Source organism: Pantherophis guttatus, chromosome 3, assembly GCF_059756535.1.
Source record: "Pantherophis guttatus breed Tessera chromosome 3, ASM5975653v1, whole genome shotgun sequence".
Classification (NCBI taxonomy): Eukaryota; Metazoa; Chordata; class Lepidosauria; order Squamata; family Colubridae; genus Pantherophis; species Pantherophis guttatus.
The window spans coordinates 128,630,241-128,647,708 of NC_142065.1; the positions used below are offsets into that span (position 1 = coordinate 128,630,241).

Genomic DNA, 17,468 nt, shown 5'->3' on the forward strand with positions numbered 1-17,468 from the left:
AAGGTGGATGTAATTGCTGCTGGTCATCATCATCTTCTCTTTCCTTCTACTTTTCCCAGCATTATAGACATTACAGTATAGTAATTTAAGCATGATCATTTGTGCCCTGAGTAATAATTACAAGTTTTGTTCAATGATCATTTGTTTATTTTCTTAACTATTCATTCTGATCTTTGTAGGTATAGAAACATTGCAGCATCTGAAAATATTTTCTAGGGTATGGGTGTCAAGCTTGCAGCATCACATTGCCATCAGGTGATGTATCATGTTTTTTCCCTTCGCAGAGCTGGGGTGGCGTGGCCTATGTGTGACTCATCTGGCCCATGGGCCACCATTTTGAAACCCCTATTCTAGGGCCTGCAGGTCTATTCTACCAAGTGCTAGTCTGTAGTGTATTACTTGTCTGTCTGTTTCTTATAGTTGACGGTTGATCCTATAAAAGGCAGAACCTATTCACCACTTACCCTAACCTGTTGACATTAGCTAAGTTTCTTCATATTTAATTTTAATTCCATTTTATTTTTACTGCATTCCTTGACTTTTATTACTGGAGCTTTAGAACAGAGCCTTTACATGTTTGGGTATCAGTATAGTGTCATCTTGATGTTATTGAAGTTTCTTCTTTCAATGTAATATTATCCTCATCTCTTTCAAACAAGCTTCCGTGTGGGTGAGTGTGTTCAGTATATAGAATCTAGATTGATTGAATATATATAACATATAGGTTGAACAAATGTGTTAGATTATCATTAGTTTGCTAACATGTGAAATTAAGGAAATCGATGATGGTTTGCGCACACTATTAAGTTTCCTTTCTTTGGTTTGGTGTGTAGAGTGGCCTCTTCCAATCTGTTGGACACACTATCATTCTTCAGATTTCTTGGCATAGCTTGGTCACTTGATTACTTTACTGATTCTTCTGTTGTTTCTTAGATTTTGTGCAAATATTACATCAATTCTTGTAGACTCCTGATTTGGTAATAATTAGATTTTTTGCTAACTTCATCTTTTAGTACTAAAGGTTCTTTTAGATATGGGGGGGTATATATGCTATAAAATGTTACATTGTGGAAATTGGTTGACTTTTTCCTTCTGTTTTAGCTTACATTGGAACCTGCACATGAGCAGACAGTAATCTGTCAGTCAGCCCTTGGCCATGGCTTGCTGTTATAACTGAGCAGTTCCATCTCTTTTTACCAAAAATGTAGTGTATTTTTTGTATACCATCTGGTGATATATACAGGTGTTGCATTAGTTGTTGTTTTGATACAAAAAGATACGGTTTTATTTCAAACATCCAAACATTTATTCCCTCATGTACATTTACAGTTCAGATTTCTCAAACACAGTAGAAATATCTAGTCTATACTGAAATTTAAAATATGTTGATTCGTCTGTTGTGAATTATGGAGACAAAATTCTGCTTGAAGTCTAGAAAAATTCTTAAAATATTTGTTACAAAGTACTTGGTTTTAAATATTTATTTCAGGTTGTGCCTGCAATTTCCAATACAATTTTTTGCCTCTTACTTTTACAGTTCTTTTTCCATAAAATTAAATATTCATGAGTCTCAACATCAAAACCCAATCTATGACCCACAAACATGTCTGGCTGCTTTTAATCTGAGAAGGGAATACTTTGTCTATTATGTTATTGATCCTAGCAATCAGCAGCCCCTTAATGGAAGTACTAACAAGCTTTCCAACAGAGTCCACAAACATTCATTCAGCGCACATGTAGTTGTTGAAATATAAGCCTAATGATATTTTTGGAACTCTGGTAAATTAAAACCACCATCCTTAATAGATTATCTCTGTTTAGCTACTGAAATCCTAGATGATCTTCTTTCCCATATAAATTCCTTTTTTCCCCTCAATATCATATCTATCTCAATAAATATTTATGTGGCACAAACACTGGAATACCTCTTAATACATACAGTAGATTAATCTTGAAGCAACATTCATTTTAATATCATTAATTTTACCCCAATTTAGCAGAATGTTAATCCATTCATTAATATGTAAGTAATTAAGCATCTAAGGCTTGTAACATGTTTAATTGTAACATACTTGTAACATACTTAATTGTTTAAGAATATAAAGTCCTAGATGCCTAATATGGATTTTGATGGGGTTTTTTTTTTCTCATTTGGAAATATTGCTGATTTGTGTTCGTTGAAAGAATGTCTAAGGTGGGGGTGGGTGGCTTGACTGACATTGTGGTTACTGGATATTAGACATATTAAATGGTTCTCAATTCCCCAGCAAATAATTCAAAATCATGACCAGCTTTTTTTTCAGCAGCTGTTTCTCCTGGAACAGTGTGATCTCAAAGTGTGATCTGAAAAATCCTGGGGGTACGTCAACACTCTTTCAGGGGTCCATGAAATCAAAATGATTTGCCAGTCTGTTGAAAAATAATAACAGTATTAAAATTCTATCAAACAATTATGAGAAGCAGTAGTGAAAGCAAATATGTTAGCTTTAATTTTCAACGCAGTAAATAAAGGAAAGGTAATTCTTGATTTACAACCATTTATTTAGCAATCATTTGAAGCTACGACGGCACCAAAGACAGGGATTTATAATCAGTTCTTTGAACTATGACTGTTGTAGCAGCCCCATGGTCACATGATCAAAATTTGGGCACTTGGCAAATGGCATGTATGTATGAAGGTTGCATCATCATGGGATTGCCATTTATGACTTTCCCAGCCGGCTTCCAATAAGCAAAATCAATGGGGGAAACTCACTTAACTTGATGGCCATATGATTAACTTAACAACTGCAATGATTCGCTTCACAACCATGATAACAAACATTATAAAATCATGCATGACTTACTTAACAACCATCTTGCTTAGCAACAGAAATTCCAGTCCCAATTGTGGTTGTAAATTGAGGATTACCTGTATAACCCAAAGAAAAGCTGTTTCAGGTTTCTCCATAATTTTTTTAAAATGGGAAGAGTATTGTACATGATGGAACAGAGGTTAAAGAGCTTTCATAGTAAAAAAATAATTTCCACTATTGTGTCCTTCCTAAAATGGGAAAAAGATAAAAATGGGAAAAATATTAGGGGAGAAATTATTATTTTGAAAGAACCGTCATTCTGTTTTCAAGAAAGATTATTCCAACCACAGTTCTGATTCAGGCTTTCAGAAACAGTGACATCTACAGCAGTATTAATAAAGCATAAACCTGCTCTTTCTGAAGAATGCAGATCTGTCTATAATGGCTTCACCTAGCTGGTGAAACCCCATTTTCATATTATTATTAACAGAAGGCAGATTACTTAACTCTCATAAACTATTATATCTTGATTTGAATTTCTGCATATTCCTACTTCTTTTTGTCTATGTGGATGTGTGTTGAAAATATATTGACATCCTGATAACAATAATTAAAGAAGAAAATATGTGAGGAAAACTGTTAATGCCATCTTTGCTGCAATCTGCTTCTAATTCTGGAGACAGAATGTGGAAGTTGTTTTGGCTGAAAGCATCCTCAGTTCTTCTCCTGATATATTGTCATTAAAACACAGACCTTACTATTTGGGAGGCCAGAGATTTTTCACTATAAACAAATTGGTTGATTTGACTCAATGTAGCACACTGGGTAAATTAAGGTCATTTCTTTTAGCAATCAGGCTGCACTTTTTAATATTTACATGAAACTTCTGGGACTAGGATCTAATTCATCAGGATAGATCAGTAGAGTGATGATACCCAATTGAATATTTTACCCCAGGCTGGGTAGCCTATTGTCAATGGCTTAATCTAATGTCTGAAAGTTGATAGGGTTGGGATGGCTGAAACAGGTTAAATCCAAGATTGATGAAATTATTGTCATTGAACTGCCTTTTAAAGAATGGTCTCCCAATAGGGTCACCCCAATTTGAAAAACTTACTGTTGAATGGGCAGGTGAAAACAAGAGCAAGTGGGATTTTGCCAATGGAATCCTACCTGGAGCAAGATGACCACAAAACTGTAATCTTTACAATTCCTTTCATAATCCTCATTTGTGTGGACTAACACAACGCTTACCATGAGGTTGCTTCTGAAAAGTGCCTGAAATTGGTCTAGAATACAAGATCCACACTATTGATCCATATGCCCTGGCATAGGTATACAGATAGTCCTTGATGTATGACCACAGTTGATCCCAAAATTTCTATTGAGCAGCAAGGGAGTTGTAAAGTGAGTTTTGCCCCATTTTATGACCTTTCTTGCCACAGTTGTTAAATGAATCACTGCAATTGTTAAATAACACAGTTGTTAGGTGAATCTGGTTTCCTGATTAACTTTGCTTGTCAGATCATGACCCCAGGACGCTGCAACTGTCATAAATACATGCCAGTTGCCAAGCATCTGAATTTTGATCATATGAATATTGATCATAAGTGTGAAAAACAGTCATAAGTCACTTTTTTCAGTCCCTTACCAGGTAAGGGAGTGGAACTGTTAGATCGGTGTCTAGCTGCAATAGTATATTGGTGCTGCAGGCTCTGCAATTGTTCTAAGCTTTTGAGGACACTTCAAAGTCTATTATAACCTATAAAGCTCTATATAGTTCACCACCCAAATACTTATAGAATTAATAGTATTAATAGTATTCACCTGGTTGGAAAATTCCATGAAAAACTGGCTGATTCCCCATTTATGTGAAAAAAGGAAGGCTGTGTCAACAGACACCTTTTCTTTGTAAGTATGCTCTAAAATAACCTCACCTTGAAATTTGATTGATCTTGAGGTTGTTGGTTTTCTATAAGATTTTAAAAACTGAATTATTTTGGGAACCTGTAGGCTGGAGAATATGGAGCAATGCCATCATTTCTTTAGGTGTCTATAATGGTTTCTTTAACTATTTATATCACTTTTGTAACTACGGTAGATTTTTTTATTGTTGGGTGAATCACCGAGCCTTGTAATTGTGTTGAATAAATGAAATAAAAATGGAATAAATTAAATTGTAAACTAAATCACATGATGTATAGAGAATTCAGATCTAATTTGGGATAGGTTGATTATTACTATTGTTATTTATTAATGACCATGTTTATTCCTATTGGGCTTCACAGAAATAAACTAATCAAATTGAATTGAAATTAGAATTTGGGGTTAGAGTTTAGTGGGAATGGTATGTATTTTAACTAAGAAATATATTTAAGTATGAAATCATCCAAGGGACTATCTTTCAAATTTATAACACTATCCCCTAACTTCAACCACTGGACACATATAATATTTAGAATAATATCATGTAACTTACTAGGTCTAGAATGTACCCACTTGACAATGGTGTCAGCTGGAAATTATCAAAAATATAGAAAATCCAAACCTGTCTTTCCTTGTTAAATATTCTAAATTTGTATAAATAATTCAGTTTCAGTTCATGGTATAACACAATTAAGTCTTCACATAATCTTGAATTAAGAAAATGAGAAAAAATATTCTACTTGATGTTTTAATGTACTTAATGTTATTACATTCATCAGGTGGCTACCATTAGTTCCAATAGGGCTTATGTCTTGCAAACTACCTCCTGGATATACAGTAACAAGACTTTTGCATAATGGGTTAGGTTTTAGTGATGAAATGTAGGGGTCTCGTATACATAAATGAACAGGAGCTGTTCCAGAAAATAACTTTCTACAAAATTCTGACAGGATTTAAGATAGACCCTGACCTCATATATATTTCTTAAGATAGCCAGATTTGGTTATGTATTAATCTGTATCAAACATAGGGTATATACCAGGGGTGTCAAACTCAATTTCATTGAGGGCCACATCAGGGTTATGTTTGACCTCAGGACGGAGTGGGCAATGTCAAAGTAGGTGTGGCCAGCTCAATGTCACCCATATTAGGGGCGCCTGTGGTGTCCCGAGCCAGAGAAAATGGGTTCCCTAGCTCCATTTTCAGCTGCGATGGCCTCCTGCAACCCTCTGCCAGCAAAAACGGAGCCCAGTTTTCGCTGGCAGAGGCACCGCAGGGCAGTCCTTTACTGTTTCCAGGGCAGCCCCGCAGGTCAGATTTAAGCACCCTGCGGGCCGACCCCGGGCCTTGAGTTTGACACCCCTGGTATATACTATTGAAGAGCCTTGGTGGCACAAATGTTAGAATGCAGTATTGCTGGCTAATTCTGCTGACTTCCAGCAGTTCGATTCTCACAAACTCAAGGTTGACTCAAGCCTTCCATTCTTCCAAGGTGAGTAAAATGAGGACCCAGATTGTTGGGGGCAATACACTGACTTTATAAACTGCTTAGAGAGGGCTGTGAAGCACTATAAAGCGGTTTATAAGTTATATTGCTATTGGTTTTAGAATTTAAAAGATGACCCAACACATCTACTACTAGATTAGTAGTGTGGATTTTGCTTGAAAAAGAATAGGATAGTGTCTTTTATTGCACCTAATGACACTGGAGATTCACGGTCATCCATCATTCAGTCAGAACTGGAGGAGCTTCTTGGATGAGAGGCAAAACATCTTCAAGGAAAACAAAGTCCAGTTGTCTTTTTTTTAAAAAGCATCTTTGGGCCACTTTACCTAAGGACAACATATAGTACAATGCTGAAAGCAGAAGCAATTCTGCCCCCCAACATCTGACAACTGAACCTTGCAGACATTAAAGTCAGTGCTACATCTTGCAGTCTAGAGAGGGAGCGTTCAAACTATACACGACTGTCCCAAAGGTGCTTTTTCAAGAGAAAAAGCACCTTTGGGACAACCATGACCTGGAATGACTGAGAATTTCCATACACATATACACAACTGTGTGCTATCCCAACAGCCTGCTTCTCTGCTCAAAATGAAATCGCGGAGGCGGGAAAATCCGCTTGTTTTAAGGCACCTGTTCACGGCAATTTTTAAAAAAGGATCCTGGGGAGAAAAGCTCACACTGAATGAATCTCTGAAGATCGCTGCTAGATTCAGTATCAATGGAGGTGAATATGGCATTCCCATTTTTTTTCCCCCTGCGGCTGAGAGCGTCCTAGTATTTGGCAGGCCAGGGCAGGCTGGCTATAAGCACTCGTTGGTAACACCGGCCGTCGAAACCAGAGTCAGCCTATATACCTTTTCCCGCTCTACCAGGTAGGACCGCAGCAACAGAACGCGGAGCCGAGGCCGCCCGGAGGGTGGCGTGAGGCGAAGAGAGGGCGGGCAGAGCACGGCGCCTGCGCGTCGCAGAGGGACGGGTAGGAGCGCTTCGGAGTAGCTTCGCGGAAGGGCGGGAGCTCGGCTAGTTGAGGTGGCGGGTCGGTTGGGAGCGTGGTTCGGTGTGAGGCATGGCGGAGGCGGCCCTGCCAAACTCAGGTAAGACCTCCGGGGACTTGGAAGAAGAGAGGGACGGGGAGTGGGGGGGGGGGCTCACCCCGGGACGACCCCGATTGGGGAAAACCAACCCACGAGTGGAACAAGAGCCTGAGATGACTGAGTCAGACCCGACCCGACCCGACCGTGGGAGGCCGGGCTTTCCGTCCCGTTCCCGGAAGGGGGGGAAAAAGCCGGAGACTTTTGACTCCTCGGACACCATCTCTGCCAACGGTACCACCCCGCTCCTGGTCCCTTATCGGCAAAGCTGAGGTTTCCCCCCCACGCCACCCCACCCCACCCCGAGGCCTGGAGGAGACGGGAATGTTTCCCGTGCAACGACCGCCAGTGCAAGTTCTTGTCTCCCTTGACTGCAGTGGGACTTAAGAGAGCAAGAACGGCTTCTCTTATTTATTGTAGGTCCTTCTCACACTCGCCTGTCTGGATCAGGTGCTGTATAGCAGCTCTTAACGTTAAAATTACCAAGGCGATTAAATGGCATATATTTCCAGGTGAGAGACACCGGGAATATGTCGTGCAAAACATGTGGGGGGAAGGGGGGGGAGAGGATTGAATATTCATTCCAGCCGTGCTCTGCTGCTGCAGTGCATCTTGCATCAACAGATGTGACGCTCGTATAAAAGGGGGGCATCCTGACTATCCAGTCCAGATCATTGACAGTGGGACAGCAAAATATCAAGACCGGAATGCTTTTAAAAACTTCAAAATATCAACTCAAAGGGTCACCCTAAGGAATTAGGCTTATTTCCAATTGCATGGCATTATATTGAGAGGCTGTGTGATTTTTGTCTGTGTGTGCAATTTGGAAAAGATGAAGACTGTAGAAGCTGTTAAACGTTCTTTTCGAACAGCAGTGGCTTAGCTCTGAAAATATATTTTTCTCCTTTTCTGGAATCAAGCACGGTGATGGTTTGAAATGAAATGTATAATTATTTCAGATTTATTTTCTTTAAAAATAGTACTCTGGGTTTAATAAATGCTCTCTTTTAAAATTTAGCTTTATGCATTAATGTTTTCAGAGTAGTTGCCAGGTAGGAACTACTAATTGTGATTAAAAGAATAATTGCTTTCCTAAAATAACAGCAAGATGTTCATGGAGAGTTTAACACTGAGCTACAGCTTGAAAAACAAGTTAGATATGATATTTAAAGATGGCTTGTTTACAAAATGTAACCATTTTATAACATACAACAGTATTAATGAATATGATCACTATACTGCTTTTTAAAACAGTGCTGTTGTAATTGCTGTGTCTTACTGTTGTTTGAGAAAGTGATAATATCATGGTGTAAGGAAAACAACTGTCTTTGATAATAAATGCATATTCTCCATTGGCTCACAAGAATCTTTTTCTAAAAGTGATGAATAGCTTTTACGTTATTTGCCCCAATTGATTAAAGTGTATTCATTGAATAGTGATATGCTTGTTTCATAGTATATGTTTTCCTTTTTCTTAGGTGTCTTAAATCCAGATGCAACTGATTTTGTTCCAAGAGAAAGACAGATTTTCAATCCAAGTTGGAGCAATCAATCCAGGCTGGAATTTAATTGTGATTCAAGCAGAAATTCTTTACCTTCTTCTGTTCAATCTAGGCATAGTAAATGTGAAGATTCAGTTACAGATCGTAATACGTTCTACAGCCCAGAAAGCCAGCATGGATGTCAGCCAAATTCTTCACGATTTCACAGTATTGGTAAAACTAAAAGCAATAGCTTACATAGTCAGCGATGGCAAAGATCAAGGAATGATCGAACACATGGGAAAAATCAAACGAAGCAAATACCTGCAGGGAGCACAGAGGATTCTCCATGTTTAGACACTAGATTAGTTGTAGGGCGTAGGATGAATCATAGACAATACAGCGATTTCTCTTCAGACAGTGAGAAAGAAGCTGCTACTGCAAATAACAGAGGAGCAAAGCCGAAGAAGACATATTTGATGCATTCACGTGGAAGAGGATTGAAAGAAAAAGAGAAACATTCATCTGAGAAGGAAAAAAGAATATCAACTAAGTGGAAGGAAAAGGCTTTTGAAAATATTCCAGCAGTAGATCTGACCCAATCAGATTCGTCTGAAACATCTGTTGGAAAAGCAGTATCTGATGGCTTTTCTGACAATAGCATTGCAAGAAGAAAATACCCTTTTGCAAACAGGCATTTTAGGGAACCTGCATGGAATAAAGAAATTGGCAAAAAACAAGATACATCCAGAAGTAAAAATGCAAAACATGTTAAGAATGCATCTCTTCCACATCCTCCCAGAGAACGCACCAGTGAGAAGAGGAAAGAATCTGTGCTGCATGAAAGAGGTCCAAACTTAGTGAGTGTGGCAGAGAAACAGCCGTTCTGTGAAGCAACTACACGTGATGGGAGGAAACCACTTCTTCAAGAAGGATATAAAAACAGACGCTGGAAAAAGCAAAATGATGCACCAAAGAGCAAAGAAACTCATACAGGTAAATTTAGAAACTCTTGATAGAGCAGATTTATTACTGTAACCAAGTCATACAGTAGAAAGATACTTTAATAAAAAGCTTATCGTATATAATTTGTGATTGTAATGTTGCAATATGAAGCCATTGATAAAGAAGAAAAATATGGTTCTTGCCATCTCTTAATAAGCATGGTTTTCTCTCTTTCCACCCATTTCCCATGCCCCTATTTTTACATAGCAATTCCAAATTGTTATAGCAGTTAGTGATATATACAAGAGAGAGAGAAATCACTTTCACAGCTCTTCTTCCTATTGAATAATGTTGCTGATTACTTTTTGGTACAATTCAGGTTTTGAACGGAATGTGATAGTTTATTTGCTTTCCAACTAGAGCACTAATAGCCTTAAAATGTGTCCTAGAGAACTGTGTAGTTGTTGGAGATTTATCAGGAGTTCTTCATAATGTCTAAAGTCTCAAGCTTGTAAAGATCTTTGGGTGCATGGTGCAAGACACTTTCTTCATCTAAGGTTATTGGTTAATCCTAAGAGTTAATCTTTGCCTTTGGAACATATGGGACATGTCCCAAATTTTCTTTAGCTCACAAGCATGTAAAGTTCCACAGCAACTGAGGCAATGACATAATTCACACATTGTACCAAGCTATGGTTTGCTTAATCATTTTTTGCCTAAGCCATATTTTGTTGGGTTCATGCCTGCTGTTAAACCAGAAACTCTGATTTGCAAACCACAATGTATGCATTCAGACTTTTAGACCATGGTATGGCTTATGATGTTGCTGTCAATGTATTAAGTGTTCTCTCACAGTTGAACATTTTGAAAACAATGAATTTGAGACTGTTATTATTTATAACAACTTCTTGAAATGCAGTATCACTGAGAAGGCACTGAACTAATATTGTAATGTCAGCAGCTGCGTGATATTTTTAATCTTTCTTGTACTGCTGAGCAGCCTGATGTTCTGTCACTGTCTGATGTTTAATGACAATTATGTTCTTGCTGCATAAGTGGACTGGTGCTTGCAGAAAATCAGATTACCTGCTTCAGTAATGAAAAAAAGTGAATATTTAGATAATGGTACTGTTAATGCCAGGATTTGAAAGAATGGGTATCTGGGAATAGCACAGTACATGATGTTTTTGAATAAATTGATGTTTGAAGGGGACCATTGGAATAATTTAGCTACACAGGGATAGGTGTTCTATCTAAAAAGATGTCTTTGACATAACAAATGGGTTACTGGCTTTAAATATTAGTTCAGACCAAATAGTCTCCATTACAATACTGTGCTTGAGTGAACTTTGCCACTAAATTTGCAACAAATATGCTACATTAATATAGTTATATTTCTGACTTATTGCATTTTAGCAAATATACTAAATAAGTATTTGTGTAGTAGTATTTAATATGTTGAATATTTCTAAAATCTCTCCTAGGGTCTCTGATAGAGCAGCTTACCTCAGAAAAATATGAATGTATGGTATGTTGTGAGGTGATCCGTGTGGTAGCCCCAATTTGGAGCTGCCGGAATTGCTATCATGTTTTCCACTTAAGCTGCATTAAGAAGTGGGCAAGATCTCCAGCAGCACAGACTGAAGGTTAGTATGTCCTGTTAAGTGTATTGAGAAATTTATTACATTGGAATCAAGCATTCTGATTTTTCATACATTATTAAGGCAGATTATTAGAAGAATGCATCAAGTAATTTCATGCATAACAAATGGTTCAGTACATAAGACTTTGTTATTCAATATATTGCTATTCCTTTAAAACATGAGAGCCAGTTTGGTTTAGTGCAGTGGTTCTCAACCTTCCTAATGCCGTGACCCTTTAATACAGTTCCTCATGTTGTGGTGACCCCCAACCAGGGATGGGTTCTAAATTTTTTTACTACCGGTTCTGTGGGCGTGGCTTATTTTGTGGGTGTGGCTTGGAGGTCATGTGACTGGGTGGGCGTGGCTAGCTGGTCATGTGACCGGGTGGCCATGGCTATGTGTATAGGGACTACCCAGAGGGCTGAAAAATGTGATTTCTGACAGGTCCTCGCACTTTTGACCAGTCTTCGCACTTATGACTGGTCATCATTTATGCCCATTGTACCATTCTTAACAACCGTGTCACTCATTTCACAACTGCTTCTCTTCACCATGGTGACAAGATAAGGCAAAAACATAAATTGTGAGGACAGTCGTAAGTTCGAGGACTGGTCAAAAGTGCGAGGACCACTCAAAAATAACTTTTTCAGCCCTCTGAGTAGTCCATATGTATAAAAGGATACAGCAATAGAGAGGGATGAAGGAAGGGAAGGGAAATTAGAGTAGGAGTGAAGGTAAGAGAGGGAGGAAGAGAGGAGGAGAAGGAGAAAGAAAGAGGAAGTAGGGAGAAGAAGAAGAGGGGGGGAATAATAATAATAATAATAATAATAATAATAATAATAATAATAATAATAATAATAATAATAATAATAATAATAATAATAATTTTATTTCTATACCGTCCTTCTCCCGAAGGACTCGGGGCAGTGTACAGCCTATTTAAAAACACAGACAAAACAACAATGTAAAATTTAAAATAATTAAATAAATTGGCTCAGATTTAAAAACCCCCAAAATTTAAATACCCCAATTTAAAACTATTGTGTTGATAGTCCGGCCTGGCGGAATAACAGGGTCTTCAGTGCGCAGCGAAACACTGGGAGGTCGGAGATCTTACGAATTTCCGGGGGCAGTTCGTTCCACAGGGCTGGGGCTCCCACAGAGAAGGCCCTCCCCCTGGGTGTCGCCAGCCGACATAACTTGGCCGATGGCACCCTGAGGAGACCCTCTCTGTGGGAGCGAACTGGTCGGTGGGAGGCTATTGGTGGCAGAAGACGGTCTCGGAGGTACCCGGGTCCTATGCCATGGAGCGCTTTAAAGGTGGTAACCAACACCTTGAATCGCACCCGGAAGACCACTGGGAGCCAGTGCAGCTCGCGCAGGAGGGGGGTCACATGGGCACAACGGGTTGCGCCCATAACCACCTGCGCGGCCGCATTCTGGACCAGTTGGAGCCTCCGAGTGCTCTTCAAGGGGAGCCCCATGTAGAGAGCATTACAATAGTCCAACCGGGAAGTAACAAGGGCATGAGTGAACGTGCGCAGGGCGTCCCGATCCAGAAAGGGCTGCAACTGGCGAATCAGGCGAACCTGATAAAAGGCCCCCCTGGCCACGGCCGTCATATGTCTTCTAAAGACAGCCGCGCGTCCAGGAGGACACCCAGATTGCGAGCCCTCTCCGTGGGGGGCAAAGATTCACCCCCAATAGTCAGCGATGGCACCAGCGATGGCATCGGGGCACCGGAAGCCACAGCCACTCGATCTTGGAGGGGTTGAGTCTGAGCCTGTTCCTCCCCATCCAGACCCGCACGGCCTCCAGGCAGCGAGACATCACATCAAGGGCATTGTTGGGGTGGTCTGGGGTGGAGATGTACAGCTGAGTATCATCAGCGTACAGATGGCACTTCACCCAAAACCACGGATGATCTCACCCAGCGGCTTCACAGAGAAAGAGAAGAGAAGGAAAGTAAGTAAGAAAGAAAAGACAGAGGTGGTAGGTTTGAGGAGAAAGATTGCTGTATAATAAAAAAGATGAAAGGGAAGAAAGCCAACCCCAAACAAATATTAAGATATTAAGATAAAGAATGAATTGTTAAACTTTAAAGAATAAAAGAGAACAAATAGCAATAATTAGAAACACACATTCAAACATACAACGTATTTTCTTTGAACAGAGTATTTGGCCGGTTCACAAATTTAAACAGTTGTAGGAGGTTAGCACCCACCCCTTTCCTAGAAGAATGAAATATTTTGGGAAATATTAAAAAGGCAGAATATTATATTTCCCTGGATGAGAAATGGAGAAGCATATTTTACAGACAAAGCAGCTCCCACCTTCCTGCCCCTCACCCTTTGTTAATGGGCCAGAGGCAGAAAGTCAATCCTTTGTCAAAGGACATTTGCAACACAATAGCAACACAATGGGCCCCATCAAGCTATTGATCCTGTCCACCATTAAACCATCTTTCCAAGCAGTCTCCATGTTTCCAGTGTCTTTCTCCCCACTTGGAGCAGAACCCAGAAGGATATTTCTTCCAACACAGTATTTAGTCATTTCAATTAAATTTACAATTTCTATATTTCCTTTTTACCATATCTATTCCTCATCTATTTTTAAAAAAAACCAATATTACCCTTCATCCTCATCTCTAATCTTAAATTCAATTTTTCCTTTCTATTCTATATTATACCCCTTCGCATTGTCATCTATTTTTATATCCATCCTCACATTGGTTAATTATGTAATACAGTTGTTTAATACAAATTCAACATTTTAATATAAATTAATTAGTTATATAACTATCTTTTTTGTATATTAATCAATATGAACATGAATATTCCAATTATTTCCATGCAATCCAATTTCTTACAAATCAATTAATTATATTTACCAATAATAATAAACCAAATAATTTCCCCCATATATTCCTCCAAACCACAACTTAACCATTTCTGCTTTCAACACAATATGCAATTAATAGTATCTCAATTATTACAATTCCCTAGTTAAATAGAGCTTTTTTTCTTTTGTGTTTTAAAATCTTGAACCTCCTCTTGCCCTAAATTTCCCATTGTTTGTAGTTTTGCACCTACCTTTTTTGGTGAGGAAAAAGAAAAAGAAATCTCTCTGCCTCATTTTGTCATGTTGCAGCCTGCTTACTTTCAATTTCGCTTTTTCAGCATAGCTAGGGGGAAAAAAATCTGCTCCAGGAATTTACCTCTTTGCAGCTAGCTCTTTGATGCCCCGCGGCAAGAATTTAAAGGTTTTTTTCCCTCTAGCCATCAGCTGGGACTCCGGAGGCAGCAATAGATTGGGAGTGGGCGGGGTAAGCGACCGGCGACCGGGTGATCCAACAGAGGCAGAGGGTGAGGGTGAGTGAAGGCGTGGGGGGGGGGCAAGAGAGGGTTTTGGCGACCCCTGTGAAATGGTCGTTCGACCCCCAAAGGGGTCGCGACCCCCAGGTTGAGAACCGTTGGTCTAGTGGTTAAGATACTAGCCTAGAAACCAGGAGCCTGTGAATTCTAGTACTGCCTTAAGCATGAAAACCAGCTGGGTGACTTTGAGCCAGTCATTCTCTCTCAGTCCAAACCAGCTCACATCTTGTTGTTATGGGGAAAATAGGAGGAGGAGGGAGTATTAGGTATGTTCACAACCTGGAGTTATTTAAAAAAATAATAGTGGGATAAGAAAACTAATAAAAATAAACAATAGGTGATCAAATATACCTTGAAATAAGTTGGGAAAATTAAATTGGGGGAGGGGTGTTTGCTTGTTTTCTAGATGGTAACAGTGGCTGGCGATGCCCTGCGTGTCAAAATGTTTCATCACAAGTTCCTAGTATTTATACCTGTTTTTGTGGTGAGTGTTTTTTTCTCATTAGTTTCATAAGCAAATACCTAGTCATGGGTCTTAAATGCCTGCTCTATTAAGATATATAGGCCTGATTTCTAAAAAAAATAATGGAAGGAAAATATCCATCCCTTCTCTCTTTTATAACTCCTTGGAATCTCTGTAGGGTCTTCTCAACAATAATCTCAACAATTTGAGATTATTGAAACTCCAGAGGGAGTAGGTAATTAGTAGAGAATTTGCAGTATTTGCATCTGGAACAAGTAAAGTTGCTTCAGATTTGGCTTAACTAGGGTAACTATACTATACCGATCAGGAACTCTTTAAAGGAGTGATGTCTTCTTCTGGGCTTGCATGGTAATTGTGCAGGGTCAGATTTGTTTTCCTGAGCATATGTAGCTATTGTTCACGCTCTGCAAAAGGCATTGTTACTTAAGAAGTTGGCTCACAACAGGGTTACTCAATCCTAAAATATGACCCCGGATCTTCCTCCCTTTACTTTTTTTGGCTGACTTTAAGATTTGCACCAGAATAACTGATTTTTAAGTTTCATATATTTAAAATACCTGTATTTACTTTCAGATTGTTTTGTATGATCGTTTGTTCTGTGTGCTACCTCTAAAAGACAAATTAATGTACATTTGTATAGTGAATTGTACTTTTAAGATTTTAGAAATAAAGCTTGGATATTGTAGGTTACATTTATGAGAAGTCTTTTTGAAGTTTTTGTCAGCTACGCTACTATTCTGGTATCAATTACTATAAAGTTATCTACATAAAAATCAAATGTTTTTTCTCCAATTGGTTTCCACTAACAAAAATGAAAACATTTCCTTGGGAATAGTAAAATAAAGTAATGATACAAAAATCAGGAAAACATTGTGTATACCTCTCTTTCTTATATACAGACATATATTTAGGTAATTCTCAACTTACAACAGTTCATTTAGTAATTGTTTGAAGTTGTGATGGCCTCAAAAAGCCATTTATAATCTGTACTCCCACTTATGACAACCCCCCCTGCAGTTATCATGTATGGTTTCAGCATCCTGTGGTCATGTGATTGCAATTTGCAATGTTTTTGCCACTTTGTAGCAAAAGGCACCCATTTAACAACTATAAGCTGTTGCCCTATAAGGGGGCAATAAGCTGACTTTGTATAAAATATACAAAAGTATGAAGACTATTGCTTAACATATTGAAAGCCACCCTGAGTCTCCGGAGAAGGGCGGCATATAAAAAAAAATAAAAATTAAAAAAAAAATATGTGAACCACTTAATAACCGCTCCAAAAATTGCCATAAAATCAGGTCTGACTTAATTTACTACTGCAACGACTTACAATGGAAATTCAAGTCTCAATTGTGATCATAATTTAAGGACTATCAGTACAGATAGTCCTCAAAACTATTTAGTGACCATTCGAAGTTAACGGCACTGGAAAAAGTGACTTACAACCATTTTTCACACTTAGCATTGCAGCATCCCCATGGTCATGTGATCAAAATTCAGATGCTTGGCAACTGGTTCATATTTATGACCGTTGCTCTGTCCCGAGGTCGTGTGATCACCTTTTGCGACCTTCTGACAAAGTCAATGGGGAGGCTGGATTCACTTAACAACCAATTTTGGTTTCCATTGTGGTCATAAGTCAAGGGCTACCTGTAGTTTTCATTTGCTAGTATTGGTAACAGTCTTTATAAAATATACCTGTCTTATATAATAGAGACTGTCATGTTTTTCATTGCTATATAGCTTATCACTATGGAAACATGCAGTTCCATGTTTTAAAGTATATATTGAATAAAATTAGATACATTTAAGACTCATAGTAAGGTACTAGTAATTATGAATCAAACACTTAGTTCTTTAAAGACTGAGATGTATGTTTTTAAAGGTCTGTGATGGGGAAAAAAGGATACATTCTATAGGTTAAACTTGTTAGAATAACAGAAAGCTGAATATATTTATTTTATTTATCATATTTATATAGCCACCCATCTCACAAAATGTGAACTGGTGACATACAATGTAGCTACAAGTACAATTATTTCTGTTTCCCATTATCGAATGTTTATATAAAGTAAACATTGAATAGTAGAAATAAAGAAAGATAATGATAAAAAGTATATCTAGGAACTTGACCGTGCTTACCATCATCATGCAATTTGAGTTGAATCTATTGTATTAAAGACCTAAGTGTGTTCATATAGGACACTAAATATGCCTTA

At 38.5% G+C, this 17,468-nt stretch overlaps 1 protein-coding gene and 2 long non-coding RNA genes across 4 annotated transcripts in view; 2 read left to right on the forward strand and 1 right to left on the reverse strand.

Moving 5' to 3' along the window:
• Nucleotides 1-113: 113 nt before the first annotated feature.
• Nucleotides 114-4,984, forward strand: LOC148114828 (uncharacterized). Its single transcript, XR_015733585.1, has 2 exons — nucleotides 114-255; nucleotides 1,102-4,984. It is a non-coding gene; the product is annotated as an uncharacterized LOC148114828 (long non-coding RNA).
• On the reverse strand, nucleotides 1,467-7,169 carry LOC117662435 (uncharacterized). Its single transcript, XR_015733584.1, has 3 exons — nucleotides 7,083-7,169; nucleotides 2,847-2,911; nucleotides 1,467-2,409 (listed from the first exon to the last, which is right to left on the reverse strand). It is a non-coding gene; the product is annotated as an uncharacterized LOC117662435 (long non-coding RNA).
• NFX1 (nuclear transcription factor, X-box binding 1) overlaps nucleotides 7,168-17,468 on the forward strand; it is a 40,510-nt gene continuing 30,209 nt past the window's right edge. For both annotated transcript variants that reach the window (XM_034411857.2, XM_034411859.2), the window contains exons 1-4: nucleotides 7,168-7,322; nucleotides 8,798-9,796; nucleotides 11,230-11,391; nucleotides 15,169-15,246. In XM_034411857.2, the coding sequence (XP_034267748.2) occupies nucleotides 7,295-7,322; nucleotides 8,798-9,796; nucleotides 11,230-11,391; nucleotides 15,169-15,246 (1,267 nt within the window). In that variant the 5' untranslated portion in view covers nucleotides 7,168-7,294. The remainder of the gene's footprint in view (nucleotides 7,323-8,797; nucleotides 9,797-11,229; nucleotides 11,392-15,168; nucleotides 15,247-17,468) is intronic.